This window comes from Pleuronectes platessa, chromosome 22 (genome assembly GCF_947347685.1).
Source record: "Pleuronectes platessa chromosome 22, fPlePla1.1, whole genome shotgun sequence".
NCBI lineage: Eukaryota > Metazoa > Chordata > Actinopteri > Pleuronectiformes > Pleuronectidae > Pleuronectes > Pleuronectes platessa.
This window is the reverse complement of record NC_070647.1, coordinates 8,711,079-8,732,565: the sequence shown is the minus strand read 5'-3', so window position 1 is coordinate 8,732,565 and position 21,487 is coordinate 8,711,079. Positions and strand designations below refer to the sequence as shown.

The 21,487-nt window shown below is 41.1% G+C and overlaps 1 protein-coding gene across 2 annotated transcripts in view; it reads right to left on the bottom strand.

Moving 5' to 3' along the window:
- Window positions 1-1,494: 1,494 nt before the first annotated feature.
- tbc1d22a (TBC1 domain family, member 22a) overlaps window positions 1,495-21,487 on the bottom strand; it is a 127,178-nt gene continuing 107,185 nt past the window's right edge. For both annotated transcript variants that reach the window (XM_053414712.1, XM_053414711.1), the window contains exon 15: window positions 1,495-5,627. In XM_053414712.1, coding sequence (XP_053270687.1) covers window positions 5,499-5,627 — 129 coding nt within the window. In that variant the 3' untranslated portion in view covers window positions 1,495-5,498. The remainder of the gene's footprint in view (window positions 5,628-21,487) is intronic.

The following is a 21,487-nucleotide window of genomic DNA, read 5'->3' as shown; positions in this document are numbered from 1 at the left end:
TATATATATATATTCAACAAAATCAAATCCATTCACGTAATGCGAACGTACACAACACAACCAAATAAACATACTGAAAATACCGATAACAACAAATGTTTTAAGGCAAAACTAAAAAGTCACTTTTTTTTGTCCCCTCTAAACACTCATTTTCCATTCCTTTAAAGACACATTTCAATTTCTAGTGACTAACCATCACTGTCAACAGGTCTTCCATGTGTCCCTTACGTTGGCATGGTTAAGCAATAAATTCACTAGAGGGCAGTGAAGAGTCGAGAGTTTCTAACATCAACTCAAGGTGGAGGAGGTTCTACCTTTAAGAAAGAGGCCAAGTTGCAACGTTACCAACTCCTCAAAAAGTTCCGCCATTATTGAAATGTCTTCGTCGTGACCTATGATTGAGTTGCTCCCCCACGATATCTGGGGCACTGCTCTGTTTCATCCATCCAATCAGTATCTGAGCCTAAATGAACGTTTATTTGAGGTACAGCACGTTCCTGGTTAGGTTGAGTATTTGATGTACTTCTGTCTATTTCGTTGTGTTGTGAGCATTTTGCGACTGCGTGTGTTCTCAGGGCCAACGAACAACCAGCAGGAGGATTGAACCATAACAATGTGACAATCTGAGCAAATCAATTGTGAACAGCTCCAGCATGTGAGTGGACAATGGCCGTGAGGACCAGGCTACAAAATAACAGTTGACTGTGCTCATATTTATGCCCTATTTCTTCAGCTTCACAGTGAGTTGCAGCCGGTTCTTTGTTGGCACTTCTACCATATTCGATTCTCCTTCAACTCAAGTGTGTGTGACTGTGGGTGCTCGTGCACAAGCAGGCACCTTCCTGCGCCCATTGTTGGTTTTAATGTATTTTTAATTTCCCATGAAGTGACTGGAGTCCTTGGTGACCAGCACTCCATAATTGGCTGCCTGTGTGAACATCAGTCAGCTTAACGAGAGTGAGGGAGCTACTACTGCTCTAGGTGCACACTCACACACACGCACTCAGATCTGCAAGTAAATGCAGCTGGCTCTCGTTTTTGTGTCTTCTCAGTCTTATCCATTACTTCCTGTCGTCTGAAACACATTCACACATACACACACAGAGGAAGAAGGGCTCATTAATCTAGCTAATGCTGCCATTGCTTCCAGAGGGCTCAGACAAAAAGTGTTTACCTGCTGCTCTGTGTGTTTGGGAATGGTGTACGAATACAGCCGATACAATTAGCTACACCGTGCACGTTAGCGCGGCTGTTAGCTGGGGCCCGCTTGCTTTGCCGGGTAATGCATGTGTGCAGACACCTAGTTCCACAACTGTCTGGCTGCAGAGGCATAGGAGACATGATGCTGTGAGAAGTATCTTACCTTGAGTTTCATTGAAAGCAATTGGATATAGAATAATTAGAGATGCAGGGAATTTTCTTTCAGCAAACGGACAACCACACACAACAGTGCTCAAGACACAAATACACAACATGACGCAATATGCAAAGACATTATTGTCATATATAGGATTTATTTACACTTTCTATTTACAGATTTTTCGTTTCAAAATCTTCTCTGTACACATTTTTTAATTCAAGAACCACTACTCCTGTCACCCACGACGCTCTAGTATTATTCGATTTTTATAATTCGAGTATTCAAGAGGCAAAAACACACAGGGGAGGATTCTTCCTTTCTCTCAGTTTGGTTTTCATAAACACATCTGTGCTTCTTGAGAAGTAGCGCGAGGAAAAAAAATACTCTAAAAGAACTGAAAGCAGCCGCAAATGTTGATGCTCCCAAGAATGTTTGAAGTTTGCCTCTGTGTGTGTGTGTGTGTGTGTGTGTGTGTGTGTGTGTGTGTGTGTGTGTGTGTGTGTGTGTGTGTGTGTGTGTGTGTGTGTGTGTGTTCACAATTAGAATAAGGGCTCCGGCCTGACTGAACATGGGCCTTCATCACAACAGATTCATTCAGTCATTTGACACTGGTAGCAGCTGAATGTGTAATGTGATTGTTTATCAAACGGAAATCTGATTTGCAGCTAATTAAGAGGAATCACTGCCTATGACATCACAGCAAAACAGAGAAATTATTCAAATGATGAAAACTGATGGGCTTGGAGTGTTTGCCTATGACTCACACATACACACACACACACACGCACACATACATACAGTAACTGTTTGGACGTCCCTGCACACTACTGGCATCACTCCCCCCCCACAGTGTTCAGTATTGTTGTGTGCAATAAGGCAACATAAAAGTAGAAACTTTGGCTCATAAACGATACGGGAAATCCATTGTCCCTTGGTTACTCTTGCTTTGCCTGTCAAGCTTTCTATTCTCTACACATGCTCAGTTGACTGTAAATAAAAGGTGGACGACATGTCTCTCCCTCTTCCTGTTGTACCAAAATAAAGTCAAAATATCCATGGTATGGGTGCCGCCATCTTGCACTGGTGATGTCATTCGGAGCAACGGCCTGTGCGGTAGTGATCGTGGACTGGAGCCATGGTTCTGAGATCCCACTAAAGAAGATACTCCACCACTTGCGTAACACTCTTAGCTGTCAATCGTGATGTTTCACTTGGTTCCATAGTGTCGAAAAAGTAATTCAAACCAAACTTGAACTTCCAAAATAAAGATGCTGCTTTTTAAACTGCGTGTTATATCACAAGAGAAAGTACATTTGCCACAAACATAGTGAAATGTTGGCGTTTGATGATGCTGCAAATGTTAGAAAACATAGCTTGCCTAGGATATGCTTCTTGGCCTTGGAAGTAGAATTAGCATTAAAATACATCAGAGAAACAGCCCACCAAACTGAATGCTAAATGTTAATGTACCAATTCAGCATGTGCAGAAATCTAAAGCTTGACAGGTCCAATATATCTAGTTCATCTTTGCTAAGTTATAAATTGACAATTACTGTCCACAGGAGCAGTTACGCAAAGAGTCAGTTGTAAGGTTTTTGCATTATTAATATGGAGTAAATGCCCAGAGTAACTAAACTGTTCATATTGGCAACTGTCACATCCCCCAAAACTACATGGGCACAAAAAGATACACTTTGTGTCTTATCACAGCAAATCCAAAAATGTCATACTATTGCTTGCAGAAATCTAAAACCAAGTTTCCGAGTTAATTCATGGTCAATAACATATCTAGGATGTTGTCTCGTGTCTTTAGTGTCAGGCACAACTTAACAGGCTTGTCATGTAAACAGCATTAAAACAAATTAAAACCAAAACAAGACGAATCTTAAAATGCTCATTGAAAGAATATATATCATACAAACGAGAGATAGAGAGAGAGAGAGAGGGAGAGAGGGAGAGAGGAGGAACAAAGGGCTGTAGACTTTCGAATTTAGTGCAGTTTTTCTTTGTCAGAGAGCATAGGAGATGAGGGGCTTGTGAAACCGGTGCAGAGTGTGTTAAAAAGAAAAATCCCTACGTGCGATCAGTGACTGACAGCTCTCGCAGGAAAAAAGCGCTGAAACCTCCAGAGAAACACGACTCACTTGCTCCCTCTCTCCTCCCGTCTCCCCTTCACACACACACAGACACACACACCTGTGCACACCGACTTTGTGGTGACAGTAATGGATCCTGGCGCATTCGCGACAGGAGGCTCCAAACGTTTACAGCTTTGTTTCACGTCATGAATGTCTGATTACATCCACCACATCCTCCCAACATTACACCAATATGGTGCTATTGACTTTGGGTGAGACATCACATGAGCTGTAAGATATAAGCAACAAAAACGAGGATATACTGAAACGCATGAGACTCATAAGGCTGCTGTAAAGGCATCTACTGTTTCTTGTTCATTTATATGAAAAACTATCTCAAATGAATGGTTATGTTGAATACTCTTTATCTGTAAGGTCTGTTTCAACTCTAGGAAAATAAATTCAAAACGGAATTTCTTACCAAAATCCAACCAGAACAAATAAGGCTATGATTCTGATGCAGCTTTTTTTTTGTATGATATAAAAACATTGAAAGAGAATCTACGAGTTGAATCAAGCTGAGTAACAGGACAACTCGGTTTGTTAGTGTGTCCACGACAGATTGATCCTTCAATATCTCTGATGATTTTAATCAGGAAGCTTTACAGAATTATTACCTTTACTCAGCAGGATTATGTTAAAACTACGGGACCGATTTCCATTGAATTCTTTGGAGGGGTGGGGCATGACCCAAGGAAGAACACTTTAAAGTTTGGTGCAGATCCAGGATAATTTATCACTTTGTTAACATTTGCATTTGGCTCTTTTTTAAATGCATGGAGATTGTGCCCATTAGACAGGAGAAGACAGATGGGAGGAAAAAGAAAGAAACCATGTTCCTTATTTAAGCCCAAAATCCGTTTCTGAAATGAAATGCAAATAGTTTATTTTGTAAGTTAACTAACTGGTGCATGACTGTGTGTGTTTTTCTGTCAGACTATATGCCGCAATGGTTTTAAATGTGTGTTCTGAGGTAGTCTTAGGTTCAGAGAGGTGGAGCTATACACATGACCATCCATATACTGGCAGGTCTGAGGGAAACGAATGCGTGGGAATGAGTAGCTTTCTTCCTCCTGATGGCTTATTACGTTCTTAGATAACGAGTGTGTGTGTGTGACTCTTATGATCTGCAGGCTGTTACTATTTGTCTGAAACTCTTTTACTATCTTTCCCTGTGCGGGTGGGAGGACAGGGTGAAGCACGTGAGCTGGTGTGCCTGGTTTGTGGAAGGGGGGGGGGGGGGGGGAATTATGCTTTTCCTCCACTTACAATCTCTCTTTCTCTCACTCTTTCTGTAAAACCCTGGTGTGTTCATGAAGGAAACCACCCGTGTCCCTGGTGGAGAGAGAAAAAAAGAAAACCCCGGAGAGGTCCTGTTTCTTCAGGTGCTGTTGTGAGCAAGACAGGGGCTTAAATATGTAAACCACCTCACCCAGTGCCCTTTTACCTTCTTTCTTCGTCTTTGCGGGCTTAAAAAAAAAAAAGGTCAAATTTTTGCCTCAGGGAACCAAGAACAATGTATTGCCGGGGTACTGGAAACAACGGTAAGCGGAGAGGGACATTGTTCTGAGCCAGACGAGACCCCGGGCGGTGCTGAGCAGCAGCTTGCTCTCCTGCAGCTGGCCTGAGGTCGTAATCTGAGGCGTCAGCTTGAGCGGATCGAATGCCAACCCAAAAAAAGTTGCGGTCGTCGGTGATGAGGAGGAGGAGGGCTCTGCAGGAGTGCACACTTCAGAGCTGATCAGAGAAAAATAACAATAAAAAACAAGGCTCCACATCGTCATGTTAGAATGCTACACCTCTAGTCCTCCCATTCATTGGTTGATTTAAATCTCTTAGTTGCTGAAAGGCCCATACGGGCGATTTGGGGAAAGGGGAGGTTAAGAAAAATGGGGGGAGGTCCTTCCATGTAGAAATAGAGGCCTTTGAGTTCAGTAGACGACAGCGGGGATGGATGGATGAGGACGAGGAGGGGGAGCAGCTGCGGAGAGCCACGCTTATCATCTCTTGTAGTGGTTGGGCGCGTCGGCAAAGGCGAACTTCAACCGGTAGGCTTCGGCCAACAGCACACTCACTTCCTCGTTGCCCCAGTGCATCGTGGGAAGGTTTTGCAGGAGAATCATTAGCCCCTGTTGAAAAAAAAAAAAAGCATAAATTTAGAAGAGAAACTGAGAGATATAATTTGTGAAAGACACAGAACTTAGAAAAGACTTACAGATTCAGAGAAAAGAAAGAACTGAAAATATTAAATAAAAGAGAAACTCAATGATGCAAGAAAACAATAAAAGCAAAGATAAATCAGCAGCTGTTCAACAAAGAAGAGGTTTGATTTTCACACTAGGTTTAATTCAGGGTCTTCCACTCGCATTATAATTCCAGACGAGAACAAATTTGGGATTTCTCAAATTAAAAAAGGAAGAAAGAGGCCATAAGACACAAGAGTGGAATCAATCTGATGTAACACAAAGCAAGTGCTCCTGCTGCACAGGTAACCAATGTCTTTTGCAGGTTTCAACAAGTAAATATACAAATTATTTAAGATAAATTGAATTAGGTGCGACGGATATGAAAGCTCAATATGCAACGACTGACTCTGGTGCTTCAAGACAGTCAGTTTCTCGTTGGTCTTGTTTGTAGGTTCATCACAGCGTACTTATAAATGTATTATTGAGAAAGATCCACAACACACTACACAGACCTCCAGTTTGCAAAAAAAAAGAAAGCTCATTTTAAAGCATTGCAGAAGTTAATATATAGACCGTTACATTTTTTATTTTTGTGAGACCCCTTGGAATCCCTGACTAGAAAGACTTAACAAATAGGAAATCCTAGATTTGACATCAAAACTAATAAACAGGTGTACCTTTCCCTACCACACTTTCCCTTTGCTTCAACTTCCATGAATATTCTTCAGCGCTCTACAAAATGTACTTTCAGCGATGACCTTCTATAGCGGAGCTTCCTTGTGGAGCGTGTCAAGTCAGCAGTCTTCCCCATGATCGTGATTGCATGTACTGAACTAGGCCGATGAGATATAAGGTATTTATACTGTATAGTTAGTAATTGACTGAACCTTGAAAACCTCCCTTTTTTATAACTGATGGGAAATATTTAACCTGTCCATGAAATTCAAATTCTCTGAGATACACCTGCTTACTATAATGCAATGTGAAGGCGCCCTGGAGACTGTATCGCTAGGGTTCCTGTATTTACTTTCCCCAATGACCAAATTAAGGCAAACAATCCAAATACATCTAGAAAGGATGAAATCTCTGACTTATTATCTCATCTGAATAAATTAAAATGCAATGAAATCGGCTATTTGACGAAAACTGCGTACAAGTATCAAATGCAACGACAGCACAAAATATTATCACAGGCAGAAGCTGCATTCGTGATCTAACAAAGTATAGCCTTAGGGGTTTGTCTAGTATGAACAAGTGTAATGTTAGTGTAGCAGACAGGCACGGCTACACTCACTTCTTTTGTGTCTGCGCGTGTGTTTGAGTGTGACAGAGATGTTATTAACTCAGTCAAAGTGGTTTAATAACAGCTGGGAGACAGAAAGAGAGAGACAAGCGGTGGGTGAGGGGTTACGGGGGGGAGTAAAGAAGGGATTAAGTGTCGAGTACAATTCAGTGAGGTTCAATCCTTTCCCCGAATTTCTGTTCCATACATTACTGCAAGTACTAAGACCGACAAGAGGGAAACGATCACGCACATTCACACACACACAGAATCAGTTTGTCTCACTGCTAACCAGTCTCATTCCCCCTTTGAGAGGGAGACATTAGTGGGCAAGATTGAACCCCCGTCTGTGCGTGTGTGTGCGTGATGGTTCGGTGTCTCTGGAGTTTTCATCATCAAGGCTGAAATCATTGCCGTGACAACAGGGTTTACGACCAATCACGATGTTGATAATCACATCGAAGGACAAATCACGTCGGCTCCTCTGGTGTCGACACTCCAGAGCAATTTGCCAGCATCTGACAGGATGTGACCCCTGGTACGAGAAGTACTGTATCACCGGCTCAAGTATGTGAATATAACTGATGAATTTGAATTGTGTTTTGATATTTGTATGCACATTAAGTGTAACAGTGACTGCCCAACATTAGAGCTGGTTTAAGAGCATGAAACATTTGAGTCAGGGCAACAACAAATTTGGAATATGGGAATAAAAAGGCTAAAGTACAAGACTATGCACATAATAGTTGGGTGAAGGAACAAATACATCCCATAAACTATTGGAAACACGACACTGCAGGACATGACCTGACTTGTGGAGATTTTCACCTCTTTGGATTTTGTTATTAACGCTGAAATTCAAATTTCAACATTTCCATTGTAACAGCGAGCTCCACCTATCAAAGATTTTTTTTTAGATGATTCGATATCCTACACACAATTCTACCTTGCGTGGTTAAAAAAATATTGTGGCTGATAATTAAATTCTCTATTTAGAAGATGAATGTGATTTCTATTTCATGAATTACACTGTTGAGCTCTAAACCACTCTTTCTATTCTTCTTTTACTGCTGGAAAAGCGAGGCACTTTGTATTATTTTACCCTCCTACAAATGAAATCAAAGGTGTTAGGCTCCAATATTTTTTTCCCTTGCTGGCTTGGTTTTAATGAGCTAGTGAGATGACCCTGATGACTTTTTAACAAAAAAATAAAAGCGTTCTTATTCTGAGTGGGGGTTGGGAAAATGCAAGATTTCTTCAACTAATGAAGCTCAAAGCTGCTCCCCTGACCAGATTATACAGATTAAGACTGTGGGTGTTTCACCTCTGTTTCCCGAATAACTCACAGGTAAACCCAGCTGAATATCACTTTTGACATTCAGTAAATTTATTAAAAGAATTACAGCTCAACGAAAAGAGCAGCTGGTGATTACCGCGGTGACTGACTTTCATAAAATGTAGACTCTCGAAAATTGTGTAAAGCCTCTATGTTCAGTATTTCAGAAATGTACAAACTGTGATAGTGCTGCTAAAAATGCTAATAAAAAGACCTCCAGTGTCGACAGACTTCAAAAACAACTCTTAGTTCCAGAGCAGATGATTTTGTAAATACTGCTTCATATGATTATAATCAAAACCCGGGCACTTGGTACTTCTACATTAGAAAAAAATAACCTGGATCTTGAATTTACACAATGACTTTCCTCTTGGTTCAGACAAATGCACTTGTATGTATGTCCACTCTGAGGGATGGAGGGATGGAGGGAGAGAAAGAGCGGAAGACAGACAGGAAGGCCGCCTGATCAGAATTCCGCTTGCCTTCCTCTCATCTGTATTCACCAGAGCTTAACTATCAGCTCTCCTTTCATCACTCACCCTTCTCTCACATTCACACTTTTGAATTCCACCCCATTTTTGCTCACAGATAACACACTGCATGTTGAGTGCGTGAGTGGTGTCTTCATGTTAATGCTTATGTCTGCCGACGTTAAGACAATGAGATAGTAGAAAATAAAAAAGTAGTCTATTTACAACAGATGGGCTCAATACAAAACACCAATAACTGCTAGTTCATTTACATTGGATGAAAAAGAAGAAAAAAGCCATCACAGAAATGTTGATGCAGCATCTTAATGTGTCTGTCAGCCTTAAAGAACGCAGCTCGTGTGTATGCATGTATTTATGTGAAAGTGTATAGACTATAAGTGGTCGTAGATGCCTGGAGGGAGACGCCATGTACCTCCACTGAGGAAGACTACTGCCCCAGGCTCTTCAGGCCCGAGGGAAGCTGCCCTTTGTAGCCAAGCTACACATGATGTGGAGTAAAATCAGCAAAATCACTTAAACCGGTTAACAGTAGAAATTACAGCCCAACTGAAAGTATGTTTTTTGTGGTGATGCAGATTTTTATTTTACCAAAGCAATTTTCAGACTTGAGCAGACATGAATGTCCATACGTTTTCTGAACGAATCATGAAGAATGCGGCAGGACGTGACGTTAACATAATGCTGCAGAAAGAACATATTTGATACGGCATCAACCCTTATTGAAAAAGCTTTAGTCATCTAAGTCCTTTTTTGTTCAGTTTTGTATCCATCATTTGTTTGAAACGTCATCTACACAATCACTAGCTCGCTGTGAATTTCCAGGCATTGTCCTGCTGTATTCTCACATGGGCTGACTTGGACATTCTCCAGACATTTTCTGGCTGGTGGGAAAATGTCCACTGCTCAGTGCATCAATTAAAGCAGCTCACTTTCCCTATAAATATATATATATATGCATCTGTCTTTCCAATATGCATACATAATGCATATTGGAAAGATGCATTATCATATCCATACCCATATATCTGCGAAAGGCCAATATTGGCTGACACTTTTAAAACTCAAATTTAATTGGCTGATCGCAGGAGCTTCATTATGCTTAAAGAATGTTGTCAAATGAATTCTGAATATCCAACAGGGTTGCGAATCAATAACTGAACCAGATAATTGGGCTGCTGCTGATGTTGCTTTAAATAGGATGGAGACAGTTGCCTAATATTATTGACTTTGACTGGAATGCAATAGATCCAAAACGCTGCTTTCCTCCAGCAATCAAACATTTGTATTCTGCTTAGTTCACTTCACTGGTATGTTTGACCTTCACACCGTGGAACCATTAATGGACAAATGCTGAGACAAAAAGGTACCCTACATTAAAGCTGAACAAAATATACTAGTTTGGAAGAGCAATCCTTACGCAACAGCAGCTAACTAACAGAAGCGTTGTGGGGTAGTGTGGATATTTTAAACCCCCAGTGCCCAAACACTGGAAAGTTCACTTCAATGTGAAGGAGGACACAGGTTGCATTTAGCATTTATACTTTTGAAAACTGTTTTTAAACTGAATTGAAGTGAGAAATGGAAAGACTGATAGAAAGGTAGGAGAGACATTTCCCACGTGACATATCTTTATAAATCAACAATAGGCACTGATTCCTGTGCTTCATGCGAGAGAGGGACCAACCACTGTCTCATCATGCACCGCTTCGAGTGTCACAGACGAAGAGCAACACACCCAAACAAACGTACACACACTCGACACACACACATCACACGAGTGCACTCGGCATGCTCCGCCACACAAGTACGCACGCACAGTGACTGAGGAGCTTCATTAAGAGCATATTTCTGCTTGGTAACCATCTGCTGGCTATCACTTCTGCTGGGCTAATGACTTTAATACGGTTTAATTGCATACATCTCACTGTCAGGGGGGGGAAACACTGCACCCACTCTACTCCGCACAGGTGGCAACACTCCACGCTGAGTGGCCACCAGTGTTTGAGTGAGTGAGTGTGTACGACTGCACGAGAGGAAAAAGGGAGGGGGGGGGGGGACCAGTACAGTCCATGAAATTCAATTTATGTTTTGGGGGGTGTTGTGTAGCCTATGTATGTAATTATAATCAAGAGAGAGTGTGGGGAGATCTGTGCATGTGTTGTAGGAGGGAATCAGTAAAAGAAACAGAAAAGAGATATCTTTGTGTGTGTGTGTGTGTGTGTGTGTATGCGTGTGTGTTTAGCTAACCCTGTTGTGTGTGGGTGCTAGTGGTTATTGAGGCATGAATATCCATTTATCCCACAATACTAACAAACCCATTGATCCACCATTACTGTATACAGTACTCTACAAAGACAGAAAAAAAAAAAAAATTAGCTCCCCATCTCCTATGCTTGGCAAGGCTTAAAGTGGTTAATGGGTATTGATACGGAGGGAAAAGCAGATTGTCAATAGAGTCAGTGCTGAGGCTCTTTGTTCAAAAAGAGAATGGAGTCATGTATTGGAAACAGAGAGCGAGACGAGGCCACTGCCAAGTGAAATGTATTCGCTGTGTCTGTAGTTATTGTTTTAACCTAGGTCTGACCAGGCTGAGCTGATTTAACACAGTCACTCCTCATCTGCACTTCACATTTATAGTCACATACAAAGCATTGAGTGGCTTAATGTGTTTGATCATCATGAGCCACCAGCACATTTTCAATGCACATTGTTATCCGGCTAGGTTTCTACTAGAGGAATGAAAACCCTTATAAGTTCTTCGAAGGATAATATTCCCTCATTTTGGTCATGGCAGTGGAGAGAGCTCTGTAACATGCTGATCCAAGATCTACCATAAGTGTTCAGCTGTGATGAGATATGGTGATTGTCTAGGCCACGGCATATGATTCACATCAATTTCAATCACATCACAGTGTTCACTGACCCCTTGTGCAGTATAGATTGGGGCTTTATCATCCTGTTTCTCCAAACATTCACCTTCACTTGGTCACTCGTTTGCATGCTAAGTGTGAAATCAAAAACCTAAAGTGGGTACTTAGCCACACAATACGCTGATCCTATACAGGAATGATGACATGAAGACTAGAGTGTGAGCCATGCATTTGTTAGCCAATAAAATCAGCCAATATAAGCCTTTCACCGACGTATGGGTGTCTTGCTGGTATAAAAACCAAGATTTTACCAAATAAAGAAAAAAAATTGCATTTATGTTTATATTTGACATCACAATTTAGCTTATTTTCTTAATTCAAAGGTTACATCTTGTACTCCCTAACATCAGAAACGACCCCCAAAAATCAGACAGGCTCTTATGATGACAAAACATTAAAAATATGATTCATATGTGTGTACTAAGTTGAATGAAATGCATGTGTGTGCTTGTTATAGATAACGACTGATTATAGAAGACTGAAACCTCAAATTGAGAGATGTATTCCTTCAAAAACTATTAAGACACTGACTGCAGCCATCAGCAGTAATGGTGAAGTCCTATGCTGCGAGAAGTACGAACACACACAGACACATATAGACAGAGATAAAACACACAATTAAAGCCCACTCTGCATGAGAATTAAACAGTCCATTTGCTGGCAGAATGAGATGGTGCAAAGTGAGGTGAGTACATCGAGTGCCCAGAGTCGCACGGGGTGCCTCGCTGTCTTTCCTCCAGTGTCAACAACATCCCCCAGCAGTGAGAAGCTAAAGCCCTGGAGAAATTAATGGGGGAGAGATGACAGGTGTGCAGTACACAGACACACCGACAGACACACTTACGGCTAAAAATGGCGATCGTCTGTAGTAGCTGTTGTGTTTCTTTGACATGTATCATTACACGTCCGATCTCATTCAAACAACATATCTCAATGAACACACATAAGAAGATGCAGCACACACATGCAAGCACGCACACACAGACGCACACACACTCAAACACACAGAGACTGTCACCTACGAGCACAAGCACTCCAGGCTGCTGGTGGTGGTAATGGTGTTTTGCAGCACCATGAGGTTTAATGGGTCTAGGCACTGCTCTGTCGGGGCCATTAGCTTGCTGTAGTTCGTATAATTACACAAAATGGGCACTCTGGCAAACAGTGGGTGCTAATGTAGGAGTGGCGCACTGTAGCATGTGGAGGTAAGAGCTGACATAGGATGGCACAGCCCAGTTGTGTTGTTAAAAGACGGCCTGGTAAAAAAGCCCAGCAGATTAATACTGGTTCAGATGCTGGATAATGTGAGATTTCTGTTCTCAAACAAGTTTAGCGTTGTCTTTTTTTAAATAGATTCTTTCACAACAAATAATCCAAATACTGATGAGTTGGTGTAATTGGTTTACGGGCAGTTTTGGAAAAACAGTGAGACTGCTTTCTTTAATGAGTTGTCCAAGGTGTACTCCACATTTTGCCTAATGGGATTAGCTCCAGACCCACAGCGATAGCATGAGCCATTTAAATGATGGATGGATGGATGGATGGAAGGATTGAGGGATGGATGGATGGCTTGGTGGGTGAGTGGATGGTTGGGTGGATGGAAAGGTTTGGCCCAATTCTATACTTCTGCTGTTTGGGGGGCATTAACCCAGGAAAAACTAGAGAATGAAAGATTTATGTTTGAATAAATCTGGACAATTGTCTCATTTGACATTCATGTACTTCACATATGCTTATTGTACAATAGGTCAATATCAGCCCAAGGTTGCAGAGGGTAACCTAATTCATAAAATCCTGCTATGTTCTTTACAGAGGCAACATGTGGGATGTGGGTTGAACCTTTGGTAATTTAAATACTGTGGGAGTGTGAATAAGATTAAAGCATTGGGAGAAGGCACGATAGATTGCCTGAAAGCTTTCCAAACCACAAGCGTGGGCGTTGGTGCTGAGGTTATCATTTGGATACTGCAACCTCTGCTGATACCTCACAGAAAGATTTGTTTTAATGGTTTTTATGGAACTAAACCATGAAAGGCTAAATGGATGTTAGGGGAAAAAAGCGACTTGGATCTCTTTGCTCTCGCTGTCACCAGGCTTTAGCGCTGCACCCACTCTGTACCAGTCAATGCCAGCCCAATGACAAGTTCATAACCTTTGGAAAAATTCGTCCAGAAGCAATAAAAGTGCTAAAACAGTTGTCCCTGCTTCTTCTGTATATTGGAGCATTTAGGGTGAAATTTCACTCTGCTTGACTAGTTTCACTTTTCAGTTTCACTGTTTGACCCTCAGCATCAACCATTACCTTCCAAAGTGTGACCAACCTACTGCAGAAGAATATGATCCAATCCACTGATATGCATTTCTGTTGCATATCTACTAGTGCCGTGCCTATTCTAAACAAGAAACAAACTTTTTGTCTTGTTTGTGGTCAAACTGATTGTCGCTTTCTTTCTGAAATTGTAAAAGTGACGTATGATCAATGATATAAAGATATGTTGTACCAATTTTACAGAAATGTGTTTAGAAAATGGAACTGAAGTTGCTTTAATACATTTCACATGTGGGGTTTATATATAAGTTGGAAAGATTTACTTGACATTGTGTTATATGGTTATTTTTAGAGGAAGTAATTACATGAATGTTGTTGTCATGACAGCGATTAGCACCCAGGACACAAGTGAATGTCTCTGTGAGCCTGATGAAAATAATCCAAATATAACTGCAAGGCACTGTATACCTGTTTATTCACATTTTATTTATATTGAATGTATCATGTGTCCAAATTGCACCAAAATTGACACCGCAATTCCACGGAACCTTAACAACACGTATGAAGTTGATAAGATAAATGGTTCACGAGATACTCGTTCCACATACAAACTGACATTTGTGTAATTAATGATTAGATGCTTGTAGAGTATCCATGTTGCCACACTAGCCTATTTGATACTCTAACACCAGTCCTCACCCATGGCCAGGTTCTGAAAGGTTAATGCCCAAATAATCAAGAGGTTACGATCCCTGAAAACACCTTCCCCGGGGAAGTGCCTCAGTTCTGGTTTTGACTCTCCATACATGAGAAGTTCAATTCAAAATTCAATATTTATGTCTCAGTTCATGACCCAACCCATAGCTCAAATCTCTTTTCTGCCATTTTTCTTTTAAAAACTATTTGTCCCCTTCTGCTGCTGCGGATGCTGCAGTCTGTTTATTCCGTGCGAGTGGGTTGATATTACTGTTTATCTTAGAGGAGTGGAGCTGGGGGGGCATGCAGTTGGCTTAGGGGCTGACAGAGCAACTCCTGTTATTCTGTTATCTTAGGGCGAAAAAGCCATAAAACTCTGACTCTTCCTATCTCTACTTCCCTCTCTCTTGTGGATAAAACCTAGCCAGCGATAATGTCGGTAATAACACTCAGAACGCAAGCTAATCACCTCACACATGATTTTTTTGAGCTGTTAAATGCTTTGCGGAGACTCCTGGTGATGGCAAACCTTGGCTGGCATGCATTGATCAAAATGCTGCATCACCACTCAGTTGTGCAGCCAATATATAAGTGCATACACACACTAACTTGCTGTCAATGCCACACCATGACTGATCACTACCAGCTTTCCAAGCAGCTTTGGTCATCAAAACCGTACAGCACAATAATTCAGCGCTCAAACCCACGCAACTTCGCCTCACAGCCAACTTCACATGTCAGTGATGGAGAGCATGTAGGAGGCAGAACAGCAATGAAAGAAGGATGTCACAGAATGAAAGACAAGACGGGTGGAGGGCTACATAATGACTTCCACCATATTAAGTCCTCCATTTTCTTCATATATTCTCACAATTAGATTCATACACCACGTCGGAGGCAGCACTCAATCAACGGGGTGATCGTTAAAAGCTGTTTACTGGGGGTGGCCTTGTCTCACTTTAAGCCCTAATGACTCCAGTGCCATCCAGCAGAGAAGCTGCATACCGCTAAGAGGGTCTGCTCGATACAAGCTGAGTTCGGGAACAAAGTTATGAGGAGAATTCGAGGAGATTCTGTCATGAAAAATGGGTGAAAAGTGTGGAATTTATCAGAGGAGGAGCCTGGCTCTGTACAGAAAATTGTGGTGGTGGTGGTGGTCTTAATGCTCATGCACATACATACTGTATGCTGGAAAAAGAAAAACCAAACATGAGGTTCCCAAAACTATTTAAAGATGGACGCTGCGTATAAACTTTTCTCTTGTTGTAGAAAAATGAAGCCAAAATATCCCGGATGAGGGGGCGGCCATTTTATAAATCTGCTGTCTCTTGGAGACTGAGCAGTAGTGATCAAAGTGCACATGTGTGTTATAGAGATCCCACCAATACATGCGCTCGATCAATCACTGGCAGTCAATCTCAGAAGTCAATCATGACATTTCATCCCGTCAACTAATTAAGACCAAACATACTGGAACAAATTACACTTGAACATAAATCAAGTAGTTATACGAAATACCTAAAATATTAGAAACCATTTTGGGGATATTCAATTTGACAAGCTAATAAGGTCCTTGTCCAATCTGCTTACATGGAGTAGGCAGGGTTTCTGACCTATAATTAACAGCCACCAGGCGGCTAAAATTTGAGAAAGGACTATTTAACTGTAAAAAGTTAACAGCTTGCTGTGCAACTTTGTGTTGCCAAATATGTTTTTGTTCATGGCGGCTTTGGGGACTCAATTCTAGATCAAATAAATAAATATTTAATTCGGCACTAAATACAGAAAAAGTGCTTTATTCCAGTAGAGGGCCTTGTGGACTGTATTGTTTACAATGCTCTGCAGCATTTGTGTTGGCAAGCTAAAACATTGAGAGTGACCAGATGTCCCGATTAAACACAGAGTTCCAATTTGTCCTGGCGTCCTGACAGGAGCACACTTTGTTCTGATAATTAGACGGAAAATATCTGAGTTCTGTTTTTCCAAGAATAAACTTTCCAAAAGAGATCTTTGTGAAATGTGTCATTGAGTTAAATGGGGTAAATCAACCCTCTAAATAGGCTGAGGGTTGGGCTCTATTGTACGTGTAAAGAAAAACGACACAAACTGATGATCAATGTTATAAATACAATTAAAAAACAATGCTTCAAGGGAGCAGTGGAGAGGAGGAACAAAGAAGAGTCAAACAACAGAAGCCGATCTATCTATAGGCAGACTGGAGTTCAGACGCTGGCATTCAATTGAAAGGACTTTTATTCTGTCTGCATAACATGAATATATTTTCCTTTTGACATCATGCTCAAAATGAGTTCGCCACACACCAGATTTTTCCCTTTATATTCATCCATCACTTCCTCAGTTGTATCTCTATATGGTAATTCATTCTTGTTTTATTCCCATGTAGTGCAATCAGCTTTACAAACACATTGTTATGTGGGGGGTAGATGTTAACTGTGCAGATGCTGCAGTTATTAACTCATTCAGCTGCAATTGGATCAGGACATTCTCAGCACATCGACACTGGTGTTGGCCCTTATCACCAAGAAGCTCTAGTATATCGTCATCTTTCCAAGTTGATACCTACGTATGCATCTTCTCCATGAATGGTGCCTTTTTTCATTCCGAGATACATATTTTTTTGTTTTATTTTTGATCTGTCATCAACATGCCTCCTCATGAATTCACTTTCCTGCTGTATTCTCACATGGGCTAGCTCAGACATTGTATGGGCTGGCAGGAAACCGACTCAAATTTTCTCACACCCCCTCAGGGAGAATGCCCACATTTCGTGTATGTCTGAATGCAGGGTAGCTGGTAAAATTAAATTAGCCAATGAGCTTTTCTATCTAGAGTGGAAGTTTTATCTTCTTCATGATATGAATCCTTAACCGAGCTGTATTCTTGGGGTTATAGTTAGTCATGGGGATTGAAATAGTGCTGACATTTCCAGAGGATTCTAGTTCCTCTGCAGTGCCCTCCTTTCCTTTCATTGCCAAGGCTGCTGAACCCAAGGCGCTATCCTCACCTAAGTGATCTGAGGACCAATTCTGACATTTGCAAAGGTCCACAGTTTTTCACACACCATTAATTAAGGTGAAAACCAATCTTAGTCTCTCTCTTTCACTCATCCACCTCTGTCATGGTTCTTCTGCATATCATTGGAAAAGGAAAAAAAACTGTAGTGATAGTGATATTCCATTTACACAGAACTGATAGCTTTGCAATCACACAAACACTCGGTCTCACATTAATGATCACAATGGGGATCCTCACAGTGGAGTCTATTCAGCAACGCTTACTAATGAAATCTCAAGCAAACAGTATTAAATGGTCACAATCAGGAGGTTCCACTGACGACCGTGTAATCCATGCTGACAAATAATGCTCTCGGATTTGTTGTGGATGGACACAAATGGGAGACGGTAGATTAAATTATGTGTTGCCTCATCTTCGACACAAAAATTGTAATAACAAACAATAAATCGGCTTCAAAGTAATGAACAGTCTCTAAAATAGTCGCTGAACATGCTTGATCAAAAGAATTGGTACTTGTCCGACTAAAGCTTCTTAATCCTTCTGACATTTCTCTGTTATTAATAGAGAAGTGAATTAGTTAACCGAGTAGGTAGAATGTATAAAGGCGCATTAAGGAAATCATACAGATAACGACATTAATAGAGGGGGTCTCACACGTAACTGAGCATCCAACTGTTTCTTTAATCCGCTTTAATAACACAGCAAGCATGACATGTCAAACATACAAATGCTGTGGGAAAACAGACCCTTTTATTCACCTTACCAAGTGTAGAAGACTTCACATACATTGTATGTTCTGTTGCAACTAAATGAGGGCATTACAATATCAACACAAGATGTGGTTGGACTGATTCAGACACACAGAAGTAAGTGTCCCTACAGAGTATGTACAGTGTATGTACCTATTGATAATAAAGTGTTTCTCCTGCAATCACAATGCCAACGAAGCATTTTCAGTATGCTGATAACTCTGTGAAAAACTAGATCCATACTCAAGCACGAGGCAATTGTGTCTTTTAGAGCCTGTTCACCACCTGAAATAAAGTTAATTACTCCTTTATGAGGTTGTAATCTTTAAAAACAAATGGCTAAATGGCTAAATTACAAAAGCAACACTGCCTCATGTCTTTATGGCATCCTTTACAAGTTGACATTTGTGCCAACACCTGCCAAGAGCCCTAGTCTCCTCGAATGTCTGCCTGCCGGGACAGTGGTTATTGCTTCGTTTCCAAACAATGAAAAACATACTAATTTGCCACACGTGAAATGCGACAGGTTGTTCAGACTGGTGGAATTTCCAGGGTGCAGGGAAGAGCCATAATCAAGCAGCTGCACATATATGTGGGCTGAAAACCCAGAGTGCAAACTTATTTCACAGACATTTGTGAGGTCTGTTCTGCGGTAGCACACTTGGGGTCCCAGGTAGTAATGACTGAATGGAAATGGCACTGTCTGTTCTGACATTTCCTAAAAACAGCAGTGCAAACACATACCTGCATTATACCAGCTTGACTATTACAGTGTGTGTGTGTGTGTGTGTGTGTGTGTGTGTGTGTGTGTGTGTGTGTGTTTGTGTGTGTGTGCGTGTGTGTGCCTGGTGATGCATGAATGTGTGTATAAAATGGTACAGTGTGAGAAAGAATAGTTTATGTGCATGTTTATGCTGTCGTGCTAGGTTTTGAGCGACAGAAAGTGCTTAAAAACTGTGTGTATGCGTGTGTGTTATGTGTTTGTGTGTGTGGGCACGCGCTTACTTATCCATGCAGTCCAGGCTTGCAGTTAGCAGTGATGTGCGAGCTGAAGTGGAACGGTGAATGGCAGATTGCTTAGGGAGTGCCACACTCCTCCTGCTTTTCATTTAGCGGCTTAACCAATCCAATCCCACAACCAGGGGAGGAGATTTGCGGCTACTCGGCTAACTATGTTTGATAACAATGCATGAATTATCCTTTTTAAATTACTTTCTGCATGCATGTTTTAAATTAACTATTAAAAGGAAACAATCATTTGTGTTCCCCTCTCAAGACCCCAAGTATGTAACTCGCCAGCAGTTTTTAACACACCGCTGCTCCCCGCGTTCTACATTTGAAATGGGGAGGCTATTAACTCTAACTCTCTAAAAGGCGATAAAATATATTGTATTACAAAATATTATGATTTCAAAACAAAATGTAAGTTAATATTTAAATTGTAAAGTAATTACAGACGTAAACCAGATCCAAAATCAAAGGAAAGACAAAATCAATCACAGCAATAATTTACTGCTCTGAAACAAGGTGTTATAATGGGCTATCTAGCTCTTACAGGTCTAGATAGCCTCCAGGCCTGGATAAATTAGAGAAGCAATTCTGTGTAATGAGTTGATTGATGGGAATAAGTTGGAAACCTTTATTGTATTGCTGGGATTGAGCTCACTATTGTTATCACCGCATATTTTTTTGCAGATGAAAGTTACAAGAGTGCATCTTTGGTCTTTCCATACATGTTTGGACCTTAAACAGTTTATTTAACTAAGTTTATTAGGACAGACCACATACCACTATCAACACATTTAAATAGAAAAACCTCAAATGTTGCAAGCAACAAGAAAACCCAGTCGACCCCATCCTCTGGGGATCATGGATATTTCTAACAAACAGCTGTGGAAATATTGAAAAAAAAACAAATGCTTCTGCAAGAGAACTAGTGAATGTAATTAATCTTCTGTGGACCATGTACTGTATCTCAGCAAAATATCGTGGCAAGCCATTTAGCAGATATTAAAATATTTCACTGGATAAGTGAAAACTCTGACCTGCTGGTAGAGCTAGAGAGGAAAGCTCAGAGAAGACTAGGAGGTCACATCCTCTGAGAAAATGTATTGCCTGTAGAAAAATCCATGGCAATGCATGAAATAGCTGATGAGATATTTCAGTCTCCAGTATGGATCAAAATGGTGAACCAACTAACAGACACACAATGCCATTGAGATGGGTGAAGTGATATGTGGGGGATAAAAGAGGAGAAAACAAGAAAGAGATGGATAAACAGAGATCCAGAGTGAAAACAAAGAAGGAAACAGACAGAAGAAAACAATGGAACAAGTAGAGAAATCAAAAGTGGCAAAACAAAGCGGCTGGGAATTAGCAACTTGATATGAAGCGACTGAGTCGCAGAGAAAGACAGAAAGAGAAAGAAAGGCAGACATCGGAGGAGAAGATGCCAAGAGGGTTGCTGGATAAAGCATGTGGAGAAGGGAGCTGTTCAACAGGCCCTTAGGAACCTGGCAGGCCCACGATTGAACTCTGAGGCTCAGTGGATCATAGGCAGATATCTCTTGGAATTAAACCAATAAAGCTGAGAGCAGAAGAAATCTTGACTCCACCCCCTCCCCCGGTTGTAAATTATCTGTCAGCAAAACACTTAGTAAATTGTATGATATTTGGCTGATCAATTTGACAACATGAACAGTACGTTCTGAAAGACAGTTTATCTGTACCACCAGCAACTGTGCAAATGTACGTGCACTTTATTTTTGAAACACACATACACACAGAGACATGTAAACAGACCGAGTCACGCAATACACACATGCGAGTGAAAACTAATTCAGACCAAGCCCGATGCAGTTAATATAGCTGGGCTCAGTTTGTTTTACTTTGTCCCTGATACACACGGTTATTGCTTGTTTTCCCCAATTACAGACATGTGAAGAGTAAAAACAAATCAGCACATCTCAACCCAAAATGTTGCCTGGCCCGTCGGGATGCTCAGTTAGCCACAC